General features: G+C 45.3%; 1 protein-coding gene across 2 annotated transcripts in view; it reads right to left on the bottom strand.

The window, feature by feature from the left end:
• Positions 1–21,058, bottom strand: part of LOC137379143 (BTB/POZ domain-containing protein kctd15) — a 91,793-nt gene that overhangs the window by 11,367 nt on the left and 59,368 nt on the right. For both annotated transcript variants that reach the window (XM_068049858.1, XM_068049857.1), the window contains exons 2-4: positions 20,792–20,967; positions 12,533–12,677; positions 10,351–10,656 (exon numbers count right to left, since the gene is read on the bottom strand). In XM_068049858.1, coding sequence (XP_067905959.1) covers positions 10,351–10,656; positions 12,533–12,677; positions 20,792–20,967 — 627 coding nt within the window. The remainder of the gene's footprint in view (positions 1–10,350; positions 10,657–12,532; positions 12,678–20,791; positions 20,968–21,058) is intronic.

Here is a 21,058-nt window from a genome sequence, read left to right as displayed (position 1 = left end):
TAAATGTACTATCTCCAAATTTGCAGATGACACAAAACTGGGTGGGAGGGTGAGTTATGAGCAGAATGCAGAGAGGCTTTGGGGTGATTTGGACAAGTTGAATGAGTGGGCAAATGCATGGCAGATGCAGTATAATGTGGATAAATGTGAGGTTATCCACTTTGGTAGCAAAAACAGGACGGCAGATTATTATCTGAACGGCTATAAACGGAGAGAGGGGAATATGCAACGAGACCTGGGTGTTCTCGTACAACAGTCGCTGAAGGTAAGCAAGCAGGTCCAACTGGCGGTAAAAAAGGCAAATGGTATGTTGGCCTTCATAGCGAAGGGATTCACGTACAGGAGCAGGGATGTCTTGCTGCAATTATACAGGACCTTGGTGAGGCCACACCTGGAATATTGTGTGCAGTTTTGGTCTCATTATCTGAGGAAGGATGTTCTTGCTACAGAGGGAGTGCAGCAAAGGTTTACCAGACTGATTCCTGGGATGACGGGACTGACGTATGAGGAGAGATTGAGTCGGTTAGGATTATATTCGCTGGAGTTCAGAAGAGTGAGGGGGGATCTCATAGAAACCTATAAAATTCTAACAGGACTTGACATGGTAGATGCAGGAAGGATGTTCCCGATGGTGGGGGAGTCCAGAACACTAGCTGTCATAGTCTAAAGATACGGGGTAAACCATTCAGGACTGAGATGAGGAGAAATTTTTTCACCCAGAGAGTGGTGAGCCTGTGGAATTCGTCAACACAGAAAGCAATTGAGGCCAAAACATTGTATGTTTTCAAGAAGGAGTTCGATAGGATATGGGGGAAAGCGGGAACAGGTTACTGAGTAGCATGATCAGCCATGATCATAATGAATGGCAGAGCAGGCTCGAAGCGATTACGTGCGGGTCCTAGGGGAAAGCCTGGTGACTGGGGAGATGCCGGTCTCGTGATGCAGGACGGTCATTGTCCTGCTGCCGAAGTGGGGTGATCTCCACTTGCTTATGAACTGGCGTCCGGTCTTCCTCAGCACGGATTATAAGATCATTGCCTGGGCTATGTTTACCCGCCTTGGCTTCGTGCTGGCCCAGATGATCCACCCCAACCAGTCCTACATGATCCCAGGCCAGTCCATCAAGGACATCATCCATCTGGTCCAGGACCTGATCCATCTTTCCCAGAGGACTGGTCTGTCTCCCTCGATCAGGAGAAGGCATTTGACAGGGCGTATCACAAATATCTTTTCAGGATTCTGTGCGCATTCAGACTCGGGCAGCATTTTGTGGCCCGTTTCCGACTTTTATATGCCACTGCAGAGTGTATGGTCAAAGTTAACGGGTCCTTGACGGCGCCCCTTCGCTTTGGGACAGCAGTACGTCAGGGATGCCCCATATCCAGCCAATTATATACCATCTGTGTGGATCCATTCCTGTGCCTGCTTCGCAGGAGGTTGGCGGGTTGGCTCTGCACAGGCTGGGCATTCAGGTCATCCTCTCAGCTTACGCCGATGACATGCTCCTCACGATCACAGATCCCGTTGACTTGCAGAGCATGCGAGAGTGCCAGCAGACCTTTTCTGCCCCATCCTCTGGGAGGGTCAATTGGGAGAAATGTTCCGTACTCTTGGTGGGTCAGGGGTGGGTGGACTCCCTGCCGGAGGAGTTAACACCTTTTGCGTAGAGCACCACGCACCTCCTCTATCTGGGAATCCACCTTAGCCCTGCTGAGGAAGCCTGCCCGGCAAAACTTGCAGGAGTTGGAGGCAAAAGTCAGCACTCGGCTAGGATGCTGGACAGGACTGCTCCGAGTGCTTTCCTACAGGGGCCAAGCGCTGGTCATAAACCAACTGGTGGCCTCGATGCTGTGGTAGCGGTTGGTCACTTTGGTCCTGCCCCCTGCATTTGCCACCAAGATCCAGAAGATTTGGTTGCAGTTCAGCCCCACGCTCCTGATCTTTGGGCACCCAGTGTGGAGGGGGGTGGGCCGGGAGGAGGACCTTCTCAGTCTGCTCCTGGGCCTGGGCACGGTGGCAGTTCACAGGTCCAGGCCGCGGGCCATCGGAGGGTCAAAGAGATGAATAGCCAATGCCTGACCAACCCCAAGGACAGAAAATGTCTCATGTAAACTCCGAAAAGCATTAACTTTTTCTTTGTTTTTGCTCCTGTGTTTACAGAAAATATAGATCTTTAAAAAGAGGATTGCAGTGGGAAATGTGTAAAGGTAAATGGTATTCTGGATTTTATAGAGAAGGGCAGTGTTACAGTCATAGAGTTATACATCACTGAAACAGGCCCTTCGGCCCATCGTGTCCACGCCAGCCATCAAGCCTATCTATTCTAATCCCATTTTCCAGTACTTGGCCCGTAGTTTTGATTGCTATGGCATTTCAAGTGCTCATCTAAATACTTCTTAAATGTTGTGAGCGTTCCAGCCTCTACCACCCCTTCAGGCAGTGCATTCCAGATTCCAACCACCCTCTGAGTGAAAATTTTTTCCTCAAATCCCTCTAAACTGCCTGCCCCTTACCTTAAATCTATGCCCCCTGGTTCTTGACCCCTCCGCTAAAGGAAAAGGTTTCTTCCTATCTAACCGATCAATACCCCTCACAATTTTGAATACCTCAATCAGGTTCCCCCTCAGTCTTCTCTGCTCTAAGGAAAACAACACTAGCCTAACCAGTCTCTCTTCATAGCTGATATGCTCCAGCCCAGGCAACATCCTGGTGAATCTCCTCTGCATCCTCTCCAGTGCAATCACATCCTTCCTATAGTGTGGTGCCCAGAACTGTACACAGTACTCCAGCTGTGGCCTAACTAGCGTTTTATACAGCTTCATCATAACCTCCCTGCTCTTATATTCTATGCCTTGGCTAATAAAGGCAAGTATCCCATATGCCTTCCTAACGACCTGATCTACCTATGCTGCTGCCTTCAGTGATCTATGAACAAGTACACCAAGGTCCCTCTGACCCTCTGTACTTCCTAGGGTCCTACCATCCATTATATATTCCCTTGCCTTGTTAGTCGTCCCAAAATGCATCACCTTGCACATCTCAGGATTAAATTCCATTTGCCACTGCTCTGCCCATCTTACCAGCCCATCTATATTGTCCTGTAATCTAAGGCTTTCCTCCTCACTATTTACGACACCACCAATTTTTGAGTCATCTGTGAACTTACTGATCATATCTCTATATTCACATATATATCATTAATATACACTATAAACAGCAAGGGTCCCAGCACCGATCCCTGCAGTAAACCACTGGTCACAGGCTTCCAATTGCAAAAAACAACCCTCGACCATCACCCTCTGCCTCCTGCCACTCAGCCAATTTTGGATCCAATTTGCCAAATTGCCTTGGATCCCATGGGCTCTTATCTTCTTGACCTTACCAACAGCCTTACTGAAGTCCATGTAGACCACATCACATGATTAGATTAGATTAGAGATACAGCACTGAAACAGGCCCTTCGGCCTACCGAGTCTGTGCCGAACATCAACCACCCATTTATACTAATCCTACACTAATCCCATATTCCTACCAAACATCCCCACCTGTCCCTATATTTCCCTACCACCTACCTACACTAGTGACAATTTATAATGGCCAATTTACCTATCAACCTGCAAGTCTTTTGGCTTGTGGGAGGAAACCGGAGCACCCGGAGAAAACCCACGCAGACACAGGGAGAACTTGCAAACTCCACACAGGCAGTACCTGGAATCGAACCCGGGTCCCTGGAGCTGTGAGGCTGCGGTGCTAACCACTGCGCCACTGTGCCGCCCTACATGCTTTACCCTCATCTACATACTTAGTTACCTCCTCGAAAAATTCAATCAAATTTGTTAGACATGATCTCCCCCTGATAAATCCATGCTGACTAGCCTTGATTAATCCCTGCCTCTGCAAGTGAAGATTAATTCTGTCTCTCAGAATTTTTTCCAATAGTTTCCCTACCACTGATGTTAGCCTCACTGGCCTGTAATTACCTGGTTTATCCCTGCTACCCTTCTTGAATAATGGTACCACATTCACTGTCCTCCAGTTCCCTGGCACTTCTCCAGTGGCCAGAGAGGATTTGAAAATTTTTGTCAGAGCCCCTACTATCTCCTCCCTTGCCTCACACAGCAACCTGGGATACACCTCATCTGGGCCTGGGGATTTATCCACTTTTAAGCCCGCTAAAACCACTAATACATCCTCCCTTTCAATGCTAATTTGTTCAAGTATATCACAATCGCCCTCCCTGATCTCTGCACCTACATCGTCCTTCTCCATAGAGAACACAGATGAAAAGTAATCATTTAAAACCTCACCTAAGTCTGCCAACTCCACACACAGATTGCCACTTTGGTATCTTAATGGGTTCTACTCTTTCCCTGGTTATCCTCTTGTCCTTTATATACCTATAAACGCCTTGGGATTTTCCTTTATCTTGCCCGCCAGTGTTTTTTCATGCTCCCTCTTCGCTCTCCTAATTACTTTTTTAAGTACTCCCCTACACTTTCTATACTCCTCTAATGCCTCCGCTGTTTTCAGTGCTCTGAATCTGCCATAAGCCTCCTTTTTTTTCCTGATCCAATCCTCTATATCCCTTGACATCCAGGGTTCCCTGAATTTGTTGGTCCTACCCTTCACCTTAACGGGTACATGTTGGCCCTGAACTCTCACTATTTCCTTTTTGAATGACTTACACTGGTCTGATATAGACTTTCCTACAAGTAGCTGCTCCCAGTCCACTTTGACCAGATCCTGTTTTATCATATGGAAATCGGCCTTCCCCCAATTCAGTACCTTTATTTCCGGTCCATTTTTGTCCTTTTTCATAACTAACTTAAATCTTACAGAGCTATGGTTACTATTCCCGAAATGCTTCCCCACTGACACTTCTACCACTTGTCCGGCTTCACTCCCTCAGATTAGGTCCAGTACTGCCCCTTCTCTTGTAGGACTTTCTACTTGCTGGCTCAAAAAGGCCTCCTGGATGCACTTTAAAGAATTCCGCCCCATTTAAGGCTTTTGCACTGAGACTATCCCAGTTAATATTGAGGAAGATGAAATCTCCTACTATTATTACCCTATTATTTTTGCACCTGTCTGAGATTTGCCTACATATCGGCTCCGCTATCTCTCCCTGACTGTTTGGAGGCCTGCAGTTCACGCCCAGCAGTGATTGCCCCCTTTTAAGTTCTACCCGTAAGGCCTCATTTGAAGAACCGTCTAAGATATCATCCCTCCTTAGTGCAGTAATTGATTTCTAGATCAATAGTGCAATGCCACCTCCTCTTTTACACGCACACCCCACCCCATCACGCCCGAAGATTCTATACCCTAGAATATTTAGCTGCCAGTCCTGCCCTTCAACCATATCTCTGTGATAGCAATAATATCATATTCCCATGTGTTAATCAACACCCTCAATTCATCTGCCTTACTTGTAAGACTCCTTGCGTTAAAATAGATGCAATCCAGCTTTGCATTATTCGCTTGTGCCTTAACAGGTCTACATTTACTCTGCGTTCCAGACTGACTTAGTTTCTCTTCTATATTTGGCTGTGCATCAACCCCTACTGTACCTCCGCTCTGTATCCCATCCCCCTGCCAAATTAGTTTAAACCTCCCCCAACAGCACGACCAAACATAGAAAAATAGGAGCAGGAGTAGGCCATTTGGCCCTTCGAGCCTGCACCGCCATTCAATACGATCATGGCTGATCATCCAAACTCAGTACCCTGTTCCCTTTTCCTGCCCGTATCCCTTGATCCCTTTAGCCCTAAGAACAATATCTAACTCTTTCTTGAATATATTTAATGATTTAGCCTCAAATGCTTTCTGTGGTAGAGAATTCCACAGGCTCACCACTCTCTATGTGAAGAAATCCCTCCTCATCTCAGTCCTAAATGGCTTACGCCTTATCCTTAGACTGTGACCCCTGGTCCTGGACTCCCCTGCCATCAGGAACATCCTTCCTGCATCTAGTCTGTCCAGTCCTGTTAGAATTTTGTAGGTTTCTATGAGATTCCCTCTCATTTTTCTAAACTCTAGCGAATACAAGCCTAATCGACCCAATCTCTCTTCAAATGTCAGTCCTGTCATCCCAGGAATCAGTCTGGTGAACCTTTGCTGCACTCCCTCCATAGCAAGAACATCTTTCCTCAGATAAGGAGACCAAAACTACACACAATACTCCAGATGTGGTCTCACCAAGGCCTTGTATAATTGCAAGACATCCTTGCTCCTGTACTTGAATCCTCTCGATATGAAGGCCAACATACCATTTGCCTTCTTAACCGCCTGCTGCACTTGCATGCTTACTTTCAGCGACTGCTGCACAAGGACACCCAGGTCTTGCTGCACCTCCCCCTTTCCCAATCTATCGCCATTCAGATAATAATCTGCCTTTCTGTTTTTACAGCCAAAGTGGATAACCTCACATTTATCTACATTATACTGCATCTGCCATGCAATTGCCCACTCACTCAACCGTCCAAATCACACTGGAGCTTCTCTGCATCCTCCTCACAGCTCACACTCCCACCCAGCTTTGTGTCATCTGCAAACTTGGATATATTACATTTAATTCCCTCATCTATATCATTAATATATATTGTGAATAGCTGGAGTCCTAGCACTGATCCCTGCGGTACCCCACTAGTCACTGCCTGCCACTCTGAAAAAGACCTGTTTATTCCTACTCTTTGTTTCCTGTCTGCCAATCAGCTCTCTATCCATGTCAGTACCTTACCCCCAATCTCATGTGCTTTAATTTTGCATGTTAATCTCTTATGTGAAATCTTATCGAAAGCCTTCCGAAGGTCCAAATACACCACATCCACTGGTTCTCTCTTATCTATTCTACTAGTTACATCCTCCAAAAATTCCAGTAGATTTGTCAAGCATGATTTCCCTTTCGTAAATCCATGTTGACTTTGTCCGATCCTGTCATTGTTTTCCAAAAGCTCTGCTATTACATCTTTTATAATGGGCTCTAGCATTTTCCCCACTACTGATGTCAGGCTAACCAGTCTATAATTCCGTTTTCTCTCTACCTGCTTTGTTAAACATCCCAGCAAGGATGTTGGTCCCGTTCAGGTGTAACCTGTCCGACTTGTACAGGTCCCACCTTCGCCAGAAACAGACCCAGTGATCCAGGAAACTAAAGCCCTCCCTCCTGCACCATCCCTTCAGCCACGCTATCCATCCGCTCTATCCTCCTATTCTTATACTCACTCGCATGTGGCACTGGCAGTAATCCAGAGATTACAACCTTTGAGGTCATGCTTTTTAATCAGCTACCTAGCTCTGTAAATTCTTGTTGCAGGACCTCATCCCTCTTTCTACCTTTGTCGTTGGTACCAATGTGAACCACGACCTCTGACTGCTCACCTCCTCCTTCAGAATGTCCTGAAGCCGCTTCGTGACATCCTTGACCCTAGCACCAGGGAGGCAACATACCATCCTGGAGTCACTTTTTTGGCCACAGAAACATCTATCTGTACCCGTTACGATAGAATCCCCTATCACTAGAGCTCTCCCACTATTTTTCCTCCCCTCCTGTGCAGCTGAGCCACCCGTTGTGCCACAGACTTGGCTATTGCTGCATTCCCCTGAGAAGCTATCTCCCCCAACAGTATTCAAAGCGGAAAATCTATTAGAGAGGGAGATGGACCCAGGGGACTCCTGCACTACCTGCCTAGTTCTTCTACTCTGCCTGGCGGTCACCCATTCCCTTTCTGCCTGAGCAGTCTTTACCTGCGGTGTGACCACCTCCCTGTATGTGCTATCCACGATGAACTCAGCCTCGCAGATGCTCCAAAGTGTCCCAGCCGCCGCTCCAGATCCAAAACGCGGATTTCGAGAAGCTGCAGCTGGAGACACTTCCTGCACACGTGTTCATTCTGGACACTGGAAGCGTCCCTGACTTCCCATATTGCACAGGAGGAGCACTCCACACTGCCGAGCTGCCCTGCTATGACTTACCCTTAATTTACTCCCATAAATTACTCTAAAAAATTACAGATTATTTATACTAGGGACCTTGATTCCAAAAGCAAGGAGATCAATTACACTATAAGTGATTAGTTGCCCCATTATATAAAGAACATTGGAGTCATGAAAAAGGTGAAATGAATATTCACTAAATTGGTAACAGGAATGAGAGTGTGGAGTTAGTATGACAGACTTAAAACCAGGACTGTATTCTCTGGAGTAAAGTAGATTAAGACGGAAATTAAGAAAGGGTATGAGAGGGTAAATACTAAAGTGGTCCTTTCCACTGATCAGTAAATAGGTAATGAAGGGGTTCCTGATTCATATAGTTTTGGATTTACATGATGGCAGTTGCGCATTATATCCATTCACATCAAGAGATTTGTGTATTCTGAAGAGCTGGAGGGCACCATTAAGTGATATTTAGTTTGGCAAACTCCTGTTTCCTCTCAGAGCAGCCCGACATCTGCTTAACATTTGGTGCATGGTTCAAAGATGGAACAGATGGAATCAATACAAACCCACCAACGGAACGACTTCAAGCACTACATGAAAAATAAACGCAACCGTCCATCTCACAGCAGAGTGTGAGCCACACCTGGCTAAATTACCAGCTTTACCAGTGATGGGCAAAGGTCTCAGTGAAGGGAAATGGCTGGAAAAATTCCCAGCTCTTAATGGATAGGCTTGTCCAAGAAATGGGGAATTGGGGAGGGGCAATGGCGGTGCTTTGTGGAAGAGTGGAAATTATTGGGATTGTGTTGTGCCTCCTTCAAGCAAAAGCATTGAATTTTCCTGTGAAATACCAGGGCATAGGTTTTTAAAAAGGAAGTGCACTGACCTCGGAACCCGAAATTGCGGAGTGTAACACTCTGCTCACGGAGACCTAAGGCACAAATTCTATCCCAAAGAGACTGGTGTCACAGTGCCTTGGTCCTCATAGAGTCATAGAATTATTATGGCACAAAAGTAGGCCATTCGGCCCATCAAGTTCATGTCGGCTCTCTGCAGAGCAATCCAGTCAGTCTCATTCCCCCAATCTATCCCTGTAGCCCTGCAAGTTTATTTCCCTCCAGAGCCCATCCAATTTCCTTTTGAAATCATTAATCATCTCTGCTTCCACCACCCTTGTAGGCAATGGGTTCCAGATCATTACCACTTGGTTCATAAAAAAGATCTTCCTCACATCCCCTCTGCATCTCTTCCCCAAAACCTTCAACCTGTGTCCCCTCATCCCTTGTACCATCAGCTAATGAGAACAGCTTTTCCTTGTTTCCCTTATCTAAATCTCTCATAATCTTGTACACCTCTATCAAATCTCCCCTCAACCTGCTTTGCTCCAAGGAAAACAGCAGCATCTTCTCCAACCTAACCTTGTATCTCTCATCCCTGGAATCATTCTAATAAATCTCCTCTGCACCCTCTCCAGGGCCCTCACATCCTTTCGAAAGTGTGGTGACCAGAACTGGACGCAATACTTTAGTTGTCGCTTATTGTAGAATCATAGAATGGTTACAGCACAGAAGGAGGCCATTTGGGCCATCAAGCCAGTGTCAGCTCTCTTCAGGTCTCTCAGTTCCTGCACCCCCTTTATAATTGGATCCTTTCGTTTAACTTGTCTCTCCTTGTTCTTCTGACCAAAATGTATTACTTCACACTTCTCTGCATTAAATTTCATCTTCCATGTGTCCACCAGACTGTCTATGCCCTCTTGAAGTCTATCACTACCTCCTCATGTTCACAATACTTCCAAGTTTTGTGTCATCTGAAAATTTTGCTACTGTGCCCTATACACCAAAATCTAGGTCATTAATATATATGAAAGCAGCGGTCCTAGTGCTGACCCCTGGGGAACACCACTGTATACCTTCCTCCAATCTGAAAAACAACCGTTCACTACTACTTTCTGTTTCCTGTCACTCAGCCAACTTTGTATCCATGCTGCCACTGTCTCTTTTATTCCATGAGCATCAAATTCACTGGCAAGCCTATTATGTGTGTACACAAGTATCTCTGACACTGATGTTTAAGTGTTTTGGTCCCTATAAGTGCTTGTGTGTATATGTATCTCTGATACACTTGTGTCCCAGTGTCCTGGTGTGCATATGCCCACTTATCTTTGACTGACCTGGTGTATATTTCCTGATCATTATTTCCCACTGCCCATTTCAATCACTATTTGTGGTGCAGTGCTGTCAGCCTTCCAGTACCTCTCTTAAGAGCCCATTCTTCACATATGCACCCAACGAGGATCGGCAGTTGCAGCAGCACATGGACAGTAATCACCAAACCCCAGTGTTGGTACGGATTATAAGGTTTATCAAAGAGAAAACTTGACAGCCCCAAACTGAGGCCAAGACCGGGGCTCACCTGGACTGAGTTGAGCCGGCAGTATCCGTTGATTGGAAATCGTATAACATGCGTGGGATCCTGGTTCCACCCGGCGTTTACAGAGTTGCACATGACATCCCCGGTCTCAGGGAAAATATCCTCTATTAAGGATTTCTCTCCGCTCAGACTGATACGCTCTCCCAGGTCAGGGGTCACCCTCAGCACTAGACACTCACAGGGCTGTGAGGACTTTCGATGTTCCTTTTCCTGATTCCACCTCTCCAATTCCCTGACCATGGGTTGTAATTGGTAATACTTCGCTTCTTCATATAACAGACTGAAATCCTGCAACAAGAGTCATTTCATTTCACGTCTTTTTTTTGTTTCCGAGTCTCCTGCTCAGATAGAAATAGGAGTAGGCCATTCAGCTCCTCAAGCCTGTTCCATCATTCCACATACAATGTACAGCACATTCTGCCCAAGAGGTCCATGCCAGTGATTATGCTCCACATGAGTTTCCTCACACCTTACTTTATCTAATCCTATCAATTAGATTATGGGTAATCTGTACCTCAACTTCATTTATCTGTCTATGCTCCATATCCCTTGATGCCCAACAGAAATCTAACTATTGCTGTTTCATCAGAATGATACAGAGACTAAAAGGGATAAATTATGATGACAGGTTGCATACTAAAGTTGTATTCCGTCGAGTTTAGAAGATTAAGGGGTGATCTAATTGAGTTTAAGATGATAGAAGAATTTGATAGGGTTGCTAGAGAGAAACTATTTCCTCTGGTGGGGGAGTCCAAAACTAGGGGCCAGAACCTTAGAATTAGAGCCAGGCTGTTCAGAGTGATGTCAGAAGCACTTCTTCACGTAAAGGGTAGTGAAAATCAAGAACTTACTCTTCCAAAAAGCTGTTGAGGCCAGGCGTCAATGAAAAATCTGAGATTAATAGATTTTCTTAGGCAAGGGTATTAATGGAACCAAAGCGGATAAATGGAGTCAAGTTACAGATCAGTCGTGATTTAATTTAATGGCGGAACAGGCTGGAGGGGCTGCACAGCCACTTCCTGTTCTTATGAAAATTTCAATTGACCTAGCCTCCTGAAAACCTTCCTCTTCGACCAAGTATTGTAGGCGCTATAAAAATGCAATGCAAATTCCTTTCCTTTCTCATTCTGTGGAATCCACAGCCCAACGTGAAGCAGCAATTTTGAGCAGATCACCAACTGTGAATGGAAAAGTGAGCAAGAAAGGGAAATTAATCCAAATATAGTTTCACATGTACGCTGTCGACACTCAACGCTATCTCACTGCCACTTCTCTTGACAACTCCACTGTTGCTAAATTACCAGACTGCTTATCTGGCATCCAGTACTGGGAGAGCAGAAATTTCCTCCAATTAAATATTAGGAAGACTGAAGCCATTGTTTTCGGTCCCCACTCCAAACTCTGTTTCCTAGCTACCGACTCTGTCCCTCTCCCTGGCAACAGTCTGATATTAAGCCTTGGTGTTATATTTGACCCCAAGATGAGCATCCGACATCATATTCGTGCCATCACTAAGACCGCCTATTTCCACCTCTGGAACATCACCCGATTTTGCCGAGTCTCAGTTCATCTGCTGCTGAAACTCTCATTCATGCCTTCATTACCTCTAGACTTGACTATTCCAACACAATTCTGGCTGTTAAACTTGAGATCATCCAAAACTCTGCTGCCTGTGTCCTAACTTACACCAAGTCCCGTTCCCTTATCAAACCTGTGCTCGCTAACCTACATTGGCTCCCAGTCAAGCAACATCTTCATTTAAAATTCTCATCCTTGTTTTCAAATCCCTCCATGGCCTTGCCCTCCCCACTCCCCATCTCTAATCTCTCCAGCCCTACAACCCTCCAAAAAACCTGCATTCCTCTAATTCCGGCCTGTTGTTGTGCATCCCTGATTTTAATCACTCCACCATTGGTGGCCAGGCCTTCAGTTGCCTAGGCTCCAAGGTCTGGAATACCCTCCCCTCCACCTCTCCACCTCACTTTCCTCCTTTATAATACTCCTTAAAACCTAGCTCTTTGACCAAGCTTTTGATCATCTGATCTAATATCGTCTTTTGTTTTATAATGCTCCTGTGAAGTGCCTTGGGACATTTTATTGTGTTAAAGCCACCAAATAAAAATAGGTTTTTGCTGTTGTTGTTGTTAAATCCTTGCACACTCACCTTGAAATCCTCTGGCAGCAGGAGCTTCGACGTCCTGAGGAAACTTAGGATGTATCGGAAAATCTCTCCATCTCGGTCGATAAAGTAGTGCTGCTTTAAACTGTCCAGGACAATGGGCTCTGTCCCATTGAAAAGGCGTCCTATCCTGAGAACAGAATGTAAATACAGATATACCATGTAGAACTGCCATAGTAATCAGTTAAAATATATAACAACATACTGGTATTCATTCTGCAATGGCATGAGATTTCGAATGCGACAGCAGACTAATGAGCACTCATTTTTGGAATGGCCCAGAGTTTAACACACAACCTAAGACTTGCACAACAAATGGTAACAGCTAACCTTAACACTAACGGAACTTACTTGTCAAAAGCATACACACAGAGGACTGGAATTTCTTCTCCCACCGCCAGGAAAGGCAGTGGGTGAAAAGAATGGGGCCCCCCAACATGCCGCTGCAATCTTCCTCTCGGTGGCCAGGATAATGAGCCAGTCAGGCCGGCAATGACATTATTTTTAAAGGGCAACCAGCCCTGCCAGGTCATTTACATTTTTATAGGGCTATTTCTCCTCCCCCCCACAATGTGCCGCCAATAAATCTATCGCCCCTCCCCCCCATATTAATAAAATTCAACATTTGCCCTCTCCCCTCGCCAAAACATTTACCTTCAACACTTGACCTTCCTCCTCCACAAACTGATCAAAGTGCAAAGGTCTCCCCTCCCTACACTAGTAATTTGCATTAGAGCCCATTTTGCCCCACCCCACCCCACAGCACTAAAAATCATAAGCTCACCCCTTCCCCACCATGGTGGCGCCTGCCTTCCCTGGACAGGAAAGTGAAGGCACAGGAGTGCCGGCTGCCGCTCGGAAGATTGCGGCCCCAAGGTAAGATCGCTGTTGATTTTATTTAAATGTATTTATTTCATTAATTTAAATATGTTAATCCGGGTCCTGTCGGCCAGCGGCGGGGGACAGGTGCACCACAGAGCCTCGCTGCCACTAGGAAGGTTAGGCCTGGCACTCCCAGCTTCGGGCTCCGTGGTGGGCTGCTGCCGGAATGATCTTCTGGCCCCCCACCAGCCATGGAGCCTGACATCAGGAGCTCAGTAAAATCCCAGCCAAAGAGTGGCAACATATTATACCCACATTTGTGCTATGTAATTAATCCCATAAAAGATACAACATATTGCAGCTTCTGGTGAACTTCAATCTAGTCTTGCTGAAGCTAGCGTAAGCAGTCACAACACATTTGTGACCTCTTGAATGAGACCTCGGTATGTGAGTACAATCAATACCAATCTAAGGTGTTGTGCTTTATTATCTCATTAACTTGATTTAATAAAAAGTATTAACCAGTTAAGTATTATGTTCCTATTGCTCATTTCTCATGGAAGTTAAAAAATGGAAGGCTCTTACGAGTAACTGAAGAGGAAAGTGCAGGACCACTAGGCGTGGAGGGAGCATGGAATGAGCAGAGGACCTGCCGTTGGTCAGATCACCACTACTACATTAACCACGTGTTTCAGTATTTCCTTGTCCTCAGATTTCTATTCGAGGTAAAGGATGTTTGACAATCCCACAAAAGGAGTACTGTGAACAGTTCTGGTCTCCATATTACAAAAAGGATATAGACACACTGGAGAAGCTGCAAAAAAAATATTTACAAGGATGATACCAGAACTGAGAGATTATAACTATCAGAAAAGACTGACAGGCTGGAGCTCTTTTCTCTACAAAAGAGAAGACTGAAGGGTGATCTGATAGAGGTCTTTAAAATTATGAAAGGGTTTCATGGGGTAGATTTTTTTTTATTCCTTCATAGGATGTCGCGTCACTGGCAAAGCAAGCATTTGTTGCCCACTCCTAATTGCCCTTGACAACTGAGTGGCTTGCTAGGCCATTTCAGAGGGCAATTAAGAGTCAACCACATTGCTGTGGGTCTGGAGTCGCATGTAGGCCAGACCAGGTAAGGACAGCAGATTTCCTTCCCTAAAGGACATTAGTGAACCAGATGGGTTTTTATGACAATCAATAATTGTTTCATGGCACCAATACTGAGACTAACTTTCAGTTCCAGATTTTTATTAATTAATTGAATTTAAATTCCACCAGCTGCCATGGTGGTATTCATCCCATGTCACCAGGGCATTAACCTGGATTTCTGGATTACAAGTCCAGTGACATTACCACTACGCCATCATCTCCCCTAATGTAGAGATGTTTCCATTTGTGGACAAACCTAAAACTAGAAACTAGAAGTATAAAATAATCACTAATAAACCCAATGAGGAATTCAGGAGAAACTTCTTCACTTAGAGTCATGAGAATGTGGAATTCACTACTACAAGGAGTAGCTGAAATGAATAGCATAGATATATTTAAGAGGAAGCTAGATAAACACGAGGGAGGAAGGAATAGAAGGACAGGTCGATAAGGTGAAAAGAAGTAAGGTAGGAGGAGGCTCTTGTGGAGCATAAACACCTGCACAGACTAACATAAAGCAAAAAACTGCGGCTGCTGTAAATCTGAAATAAAAACAGAAAGTGCTGGAAATACTCAACAGGTCTGGCAGCATCTGTGGAGACAGAAACAGAGTTTCAGGTCTGTGACCTTTCATCAGAACATAGACTTTTTGGACTGAATGGCCTGTTTCTGTGCTGAATATTCTATGTAATCTTATAATACCTCCACGTGAGGTCAAAAGGTATATATGACAATATCCTGTATAAACCTGATGCAGAGCATGGAGCTTTTTTTTATTGTTCATGGAATGTCAGTTTCGCTGGCAATGCCAGCATTTATTGCCCATCCCCAATTTCCCCTGTGAAGGTGGTGGTGAGCCGCCTTCTTGAACCATTGCAGTCCATAGGATGTAGGTACCCCCCATAGTGCTGTTAGGGAGAGAGTTCCAGAATTTTGACCCAGTGACAGTGAAGGAATGGCAATGTAATTCCAAGTCAGAATGGTGTGTGACTTGGAGGGGAACTTGCAGGTGGCAGTGTTTCCATACGTCTGCTGCCCTTGTTCTTCTGGGTGGTAGAGGTCATAAGTTTGGAAGGTGCTTTCGAAAGAGTCTTGGTGAGTTTCTGTGGTACATCTTGTAGATGCTACACAGTGCAGCCACAGTGCGTCGGTGGTGAAGGGAGTGAATGTTTAAGGAGCTGTATGGGGTGCTGATCAAGCAGACGCCTTTGTCCTGGATGGTGTTAAGCTTCTTGAGTGTTGTTGGAGATGCACGCATCCAGGCAAGTGGAGAGTATTCCAGCACACTCCTGACTTGTGCCTTGTAGATGGTGGACAGGCTTTGGGGAGTGAGGAGGTGAGTCACTCAGTGCAGAATTCTCAGCCTCTGACCTGCTCTTGTCGTCACAGTATTTATATGGCTGCTCCAATTAAGTTTCTGGTCAATGGTAACCCCAGGACGTTGATGGTGGGGAATTCAGCGCTGGTAATGCTGTTGAATTTCAAGGCGATATGGTTAGGTTCTCTCTCATTGGAGATGGTCACTGCCCGGAATTTGTCTGGTACAAATGTTACTTGCCACTTATCAGCCCAAGCCTGAATGTTGTCTAGATATTGTTGCATGTGGGCAAGGACTGCTTCAGTATCTGAGGAGTTGCAAAAAGTACTGAACACTGTACAATCATCGGTAAACATCCGCACTTATGACTTTATTGGAGGGAAAGTCATTGATGAAGCAGCTGAAGATGGTTGGGCCTAGGACACTACCCTGAGGAACTCCTACAGTGGTGTCCTGGGGTCGAGATGATTGGTCTCCAACAAGAACAACCATCTTCCTTTGTGCTAGGCATGACTCGAACCAGTGGAGAATTTTCCCCCTGATTCCCAACCATTTGCAAGGGCTCCTTGATGCCAAACTTGATGTCAAGGGCAGTCATTCTCGCCTTACCTCTGGAATTCAGCTCTTTTCTCCATGTTTGGAACAAGGCTGTAATGAGGTCTGGAACTGTGTGGCCGTGGCGGAACCCAAACTGAGCAGGTTATTGCTGAATAAGTGCCGCTTGATTCTGTTTGATAGCACTGTTGATGACATCTTCCATCATTTTGCTGATGATTGAGAGGAGACTGATGGGTGGTAATTGGTCAGATTGGATTTGTCTTGCTTTTTGTGGACAGGACAATCTGGGCAATTTTCCACATTGTTAGATGCCAGTGTTGTAGCTGTACTGGAACAGCTTGGCTAAAGGTGCGGCTAGGTTTGGAACACAAGTTTTCGGTACTACAGCCCGGATGTTGTCAGGACCCATATCCTTTGCTGTATCCAGTGCCTTCAGCCGTTTCTTGATATCACGTGGAGTGAATCGAATTGGTTGAAGATAGGCATCTATGTTCAACAGGAGGCCGAGATGGATCATCCACTCAGCACTTCTGGCTGAAGATAGTTGCAAATGCTTCAGCATTGTCTTTTGAATTCAGGTGCAGGCTCCCCCATCACTGAGGATGGTGGCATGAACTTGATGGACCGAATGGCCTCCTTCTGTGCCATAAACTACTTTATTTTTATTTTTATATTTTATTTAGAGATACAGCACTGAAACAGGCCCTTCGGCCCACCGAGTCTGTGCCGACCAAGAACCACCCATTTATACTAACCCTGAAGTAATCCCATATTCCCTACCACCTAGCTACACTAGGGACAATTTACAATGGCCAATTTACCTATCACCTGCAAGTCTTTGGCTGTGGGAGGAAACCGGAGCACCCGGCGAAAACCCACGCGGTCACAGGGAGAACTTGCAAACTCCGCACAGGCAGTACCCAGAATCGAACCCGGGTACCTGGAGCTGTGAGGCTGCGGTGCTAACCACTGCGCTACAGTGCCGCCCAATGATAATGTCCACTACCATTCACACCTGGATGTGGCAGGACTGCAGAGCTTTGATCTGATCCATTGGTTGTGGGATTGCTTAGCTCTGTCTATAGCATGCTATTTAGCATGCGTGTAGTCCTGTTTTGTAGCTTTACCAGGTTGGTACCTCATTTTTAGGTGCTGCTCCTGGTATGCTGTCATACACTCCTCATTGAACCAGGGTTGGTCCCCTGTCTTGATGGTAATGGTAGAATGAGGAATTTGCCGGGCCATGAGGTTACAGATTGTGGTTGAATACAATTTGGCTGCTGTGGATGGCCAACAGTGCCTTATGGATTCCCAGTTTTGAGCTGCTAGGTCTGTTCTGAGTCTATCCCATTTAGTACGATGGTAGTGCCACACAACATGATGGAGGGCATCCTCAGTGTAAAAACTGCCTTCGTCTTCACAAGAACTGTGCGGTGGTCACTCCTACCAATATGGTCATGGACAGATGCATCTGCGACAGGCAGACTGGTGAGGAGGAGGTCAAGTAGGTTTTTCCCCACTTGTTGATTCTGTCACCACCTGCTGCAGACTCAGACTGGCCGCTATGTCCTTCAGGACTCAGCCAGCTCGGTCAGTAGTGGTGCTGGAACAGCTTGGCTAGGGGCACGGCTGAAACCACGACAACCCCATTCCTGATTAAATACAATATTTTGTTTAAAATATAGCCATGAGTCCAGTGGGAGTTAATGGCCTCTCCACACCAGGGGCTGGTACTTTACAGCCAATAGCAGCTGACCAGAGGAATATTCTTCAGAGATGCAAGGACTCTGAGAAATCGATGCTAAACACTTTATGCAATCAATAAGCAGCCCCTTGTATGCCTAGGGTTTTATATTTCTGCTTTGTCTCTGTGTCACTCCCAATACCAACAGACTGAAAAAAACAAAGCCACTGTGCAAAAGATCACAGCAGACATTTTGTGAACACTCACTATCCAGAATAATAGGTGTAGAACGGCCATGGGGTGAGGGATTAGTGGGTGGTTGGGGTTTGTGAATCATTTCCCCAGTGAGAGATGGAGAGAGGGGGCAGTTAGCCAAGCCCACACCCCATATCGGTCCCTCCACATTGTCCCATCAAATACTCCCAGGACAGGTACAGGACAGGTTAGATACAGAGTAAAGCTCCCTCTACACTGCCCCAAATACTCCCAGGGAAGGTACAGTGGAAGCTGGAAGAACTTCCCAAATGCCAAACTCCACTCTCGCAGTTGTGCCCTCTACTCCATTGAGAAAGAAAGGCTGTCCGAGAAGGATGCACCATCCGTGGCTAACTAAGGAAGTTAAGGATGGTATCACATTGAAAGAAAAGATGTATGATACTGCAAAGATTAGTGGTAGACCAGAGGATTGGGAAAATTTTAGAAATCAGCACAGGATGATTAAAAAAAGAGGAAGAAATTAGAGTATGAAAATAAACTAGCAAGAAATATAAAAACAGATAGTAAAAGCTTCTACAAATATATAAAAAGGAAGAGATAGCTAAAGTAAATGTTGGTCCCTTAGAGGATGAGACTGCAGAATTAATAATGGGAAACAAGGAAATGGCAGAGACTTTGACAAGTATTTTGTATCTGACTTCACAGTAGAAGAATAGCAGAAAATCAAGAGGCAAAAGGGAGGGAGGAACTTAAAACAATCACAATCACTAGAGAAAAAGAACTGGGAAAACTAATGGGACTAAAGGCTGACAGATTCCCTGGACCTGATGGCCTGCATCCTGCGATCTTAAAAGAAGTAGCTGCAGAGATAGTAGATGCACTGGTTGTAATCTTCCAAAATTCCCTGATTCCGGAAAGGTCCCAGCAGAGTGGAAAACTGCAAATGTAACGCCTCTATTCAAGAAAGAGAGGAGGTCACAGAAAACTATACAGGAAACTATTGCCAGTTAGCTTAACATCTGTCATTGGAAAAATGCTGGAATCCATTATTAAGGAATTTAGGAAATTAGAATGCAATCAGGCAATGCCAACACAGTTTTATGTTCGACAAATTTATTAGAATACTTTGAGGTTGAAACAGTAAGGCGGATAAAGGGGAACCAGTAGATGGATTTCCAAAAGTTATTTGATAAGGTGCCACATTACTACACAAGATAAGAGCTCATTGTGTTGGGGTAATACATATAGAGGATTGACTAACTAACAGGTTAGCAAACTGTAACTAGTGGAGTGTCACAAAGATCAGTGCTGGTGTCTTATCGATTTACGATCTATATTAGTGACTTGGATGAAGGGACCAAGTGGATTGTAGCCAAGTTTGCAGACAATACAAAGATTGGTAGGAAAGCAAGTTGTGAGGAGGACACATGTCTGTAAAGGGATAGATGAGTGGGAAAAAACTTGGCAGATGGAGTATAATGTGGGAAAATGTGAGGTTGTCCACTTTGGCAGGAAGAATAGCAAAACAGAATATTATTTACATGGAGAGAGACTGCAGAATGCTGTGGTACAGAGGGGATCTGGATGTCCTTGTACATGAACCACAAAATGTTAGCATGCAGGTACTGCAAGTAATTAGGATGGCAAATGGAATGTTGACCTTTATTGCAAGAGAAATGAAGTATAAAAGTAGGGAAATCTTGCTACAATTGTGCAGTGCATTGGTGAGACTGTACCTAGAGCACTGCATACAGTTTTGGTCGCATTACTTAAGGAGGAATATACTTGCATTGGAAGCAGTTCAGAGAAGGTTCACTAGGCTGATTCCTGGGATGAAGGGGTTGTCTTATGAGGAAAGGTTGAGCGGGTTGGGCCTATACTCATTGAAGTTTAGAAGAATGAGAGGTGATCCTATTGAAATATATATGATTCTGAGGGGGTTTGACAGGGTAGATGCTGAAAGGATATTTCCCATCATGGGGGAATCTAGAATTAGGGGGCACAGTTTCAAAATAAGGGGTCTCCCTCTTAAGATGGAGAGGAGGAGGCATTTCTTCTCTCAGCGGATTGTTGATCTTAGGAATTTTTCTTCCCCAGACAGCAGTGGAGGCTGGGTCATTGAATATATTCAAGGCTGACTTAGATAGATTTTTGATCTACGAGGGACTCAAATGTTATCGGGAGGCAGGAAAGTGGAGTTAAGGCCACAATCAGATAAGCCATGATCTTATTAAATGGCGGAGCCGGCTCGAAGGGCCAAATGGCCTACTCCTGATCCTATTTCCTATGTTCTATGTACTCTGCCAGTCTGTCATCTCCATTTTCCAATCTTTCTGAGTGAGATTTGTAGTAAGATGCCAAGATGGGATTTTCATCCCATCAGTGAGAACTGGTTTGAAAACCAAGGCCCCAAAGTGAATGACTGTGTTCTAAGCTTTGATTCTCTGCTGACAGTGAGTGTTTGGGTGTCATGTTAATACAGTAATGCTCTTACCTGGAGTCTGTGTATTTGGTTAAGGTCGCTAAGCTGCTGGTGTACATGTGACCTCCCACATCAATGTGAACAGGAGCATTGGACTTCGTGAGCTGAGCTGGCAGTGGGATGCCTTGAGATGCCACAGGAGACACAGGGGAGCGGGTCAGAGAGAGGCGCGACATTGTTCTCCCTTCCTGAACAAAAGACAGGCAGAATAAAATTAACAAAGATATTATTTTCTGTTCCAGTATTGGCCTGCCAGCTTGTCAGAGAACACTGCTGGCC

The sequence above is a fragment of the Heterodontus francisci genome, chromosome 17 (assembly GCF_036365525.1).
Source record: "Heterodontus francisci isolate sHetFra1 chromosome 17, sHetFra1.hap1, whole genome shotgun sequence".
NCBI classification, from domain to species: Eukaryota; Metazoa; Chordata; class Chondrichthyes; order Heterodontiformes; family Heterodontidae; genus Heterodontus; species Heterodontus francisci.
Note: the sequence above shows the minus strand (reverse complement) of the source record. Positions and strands in the feature narration are given on the sequence as shown.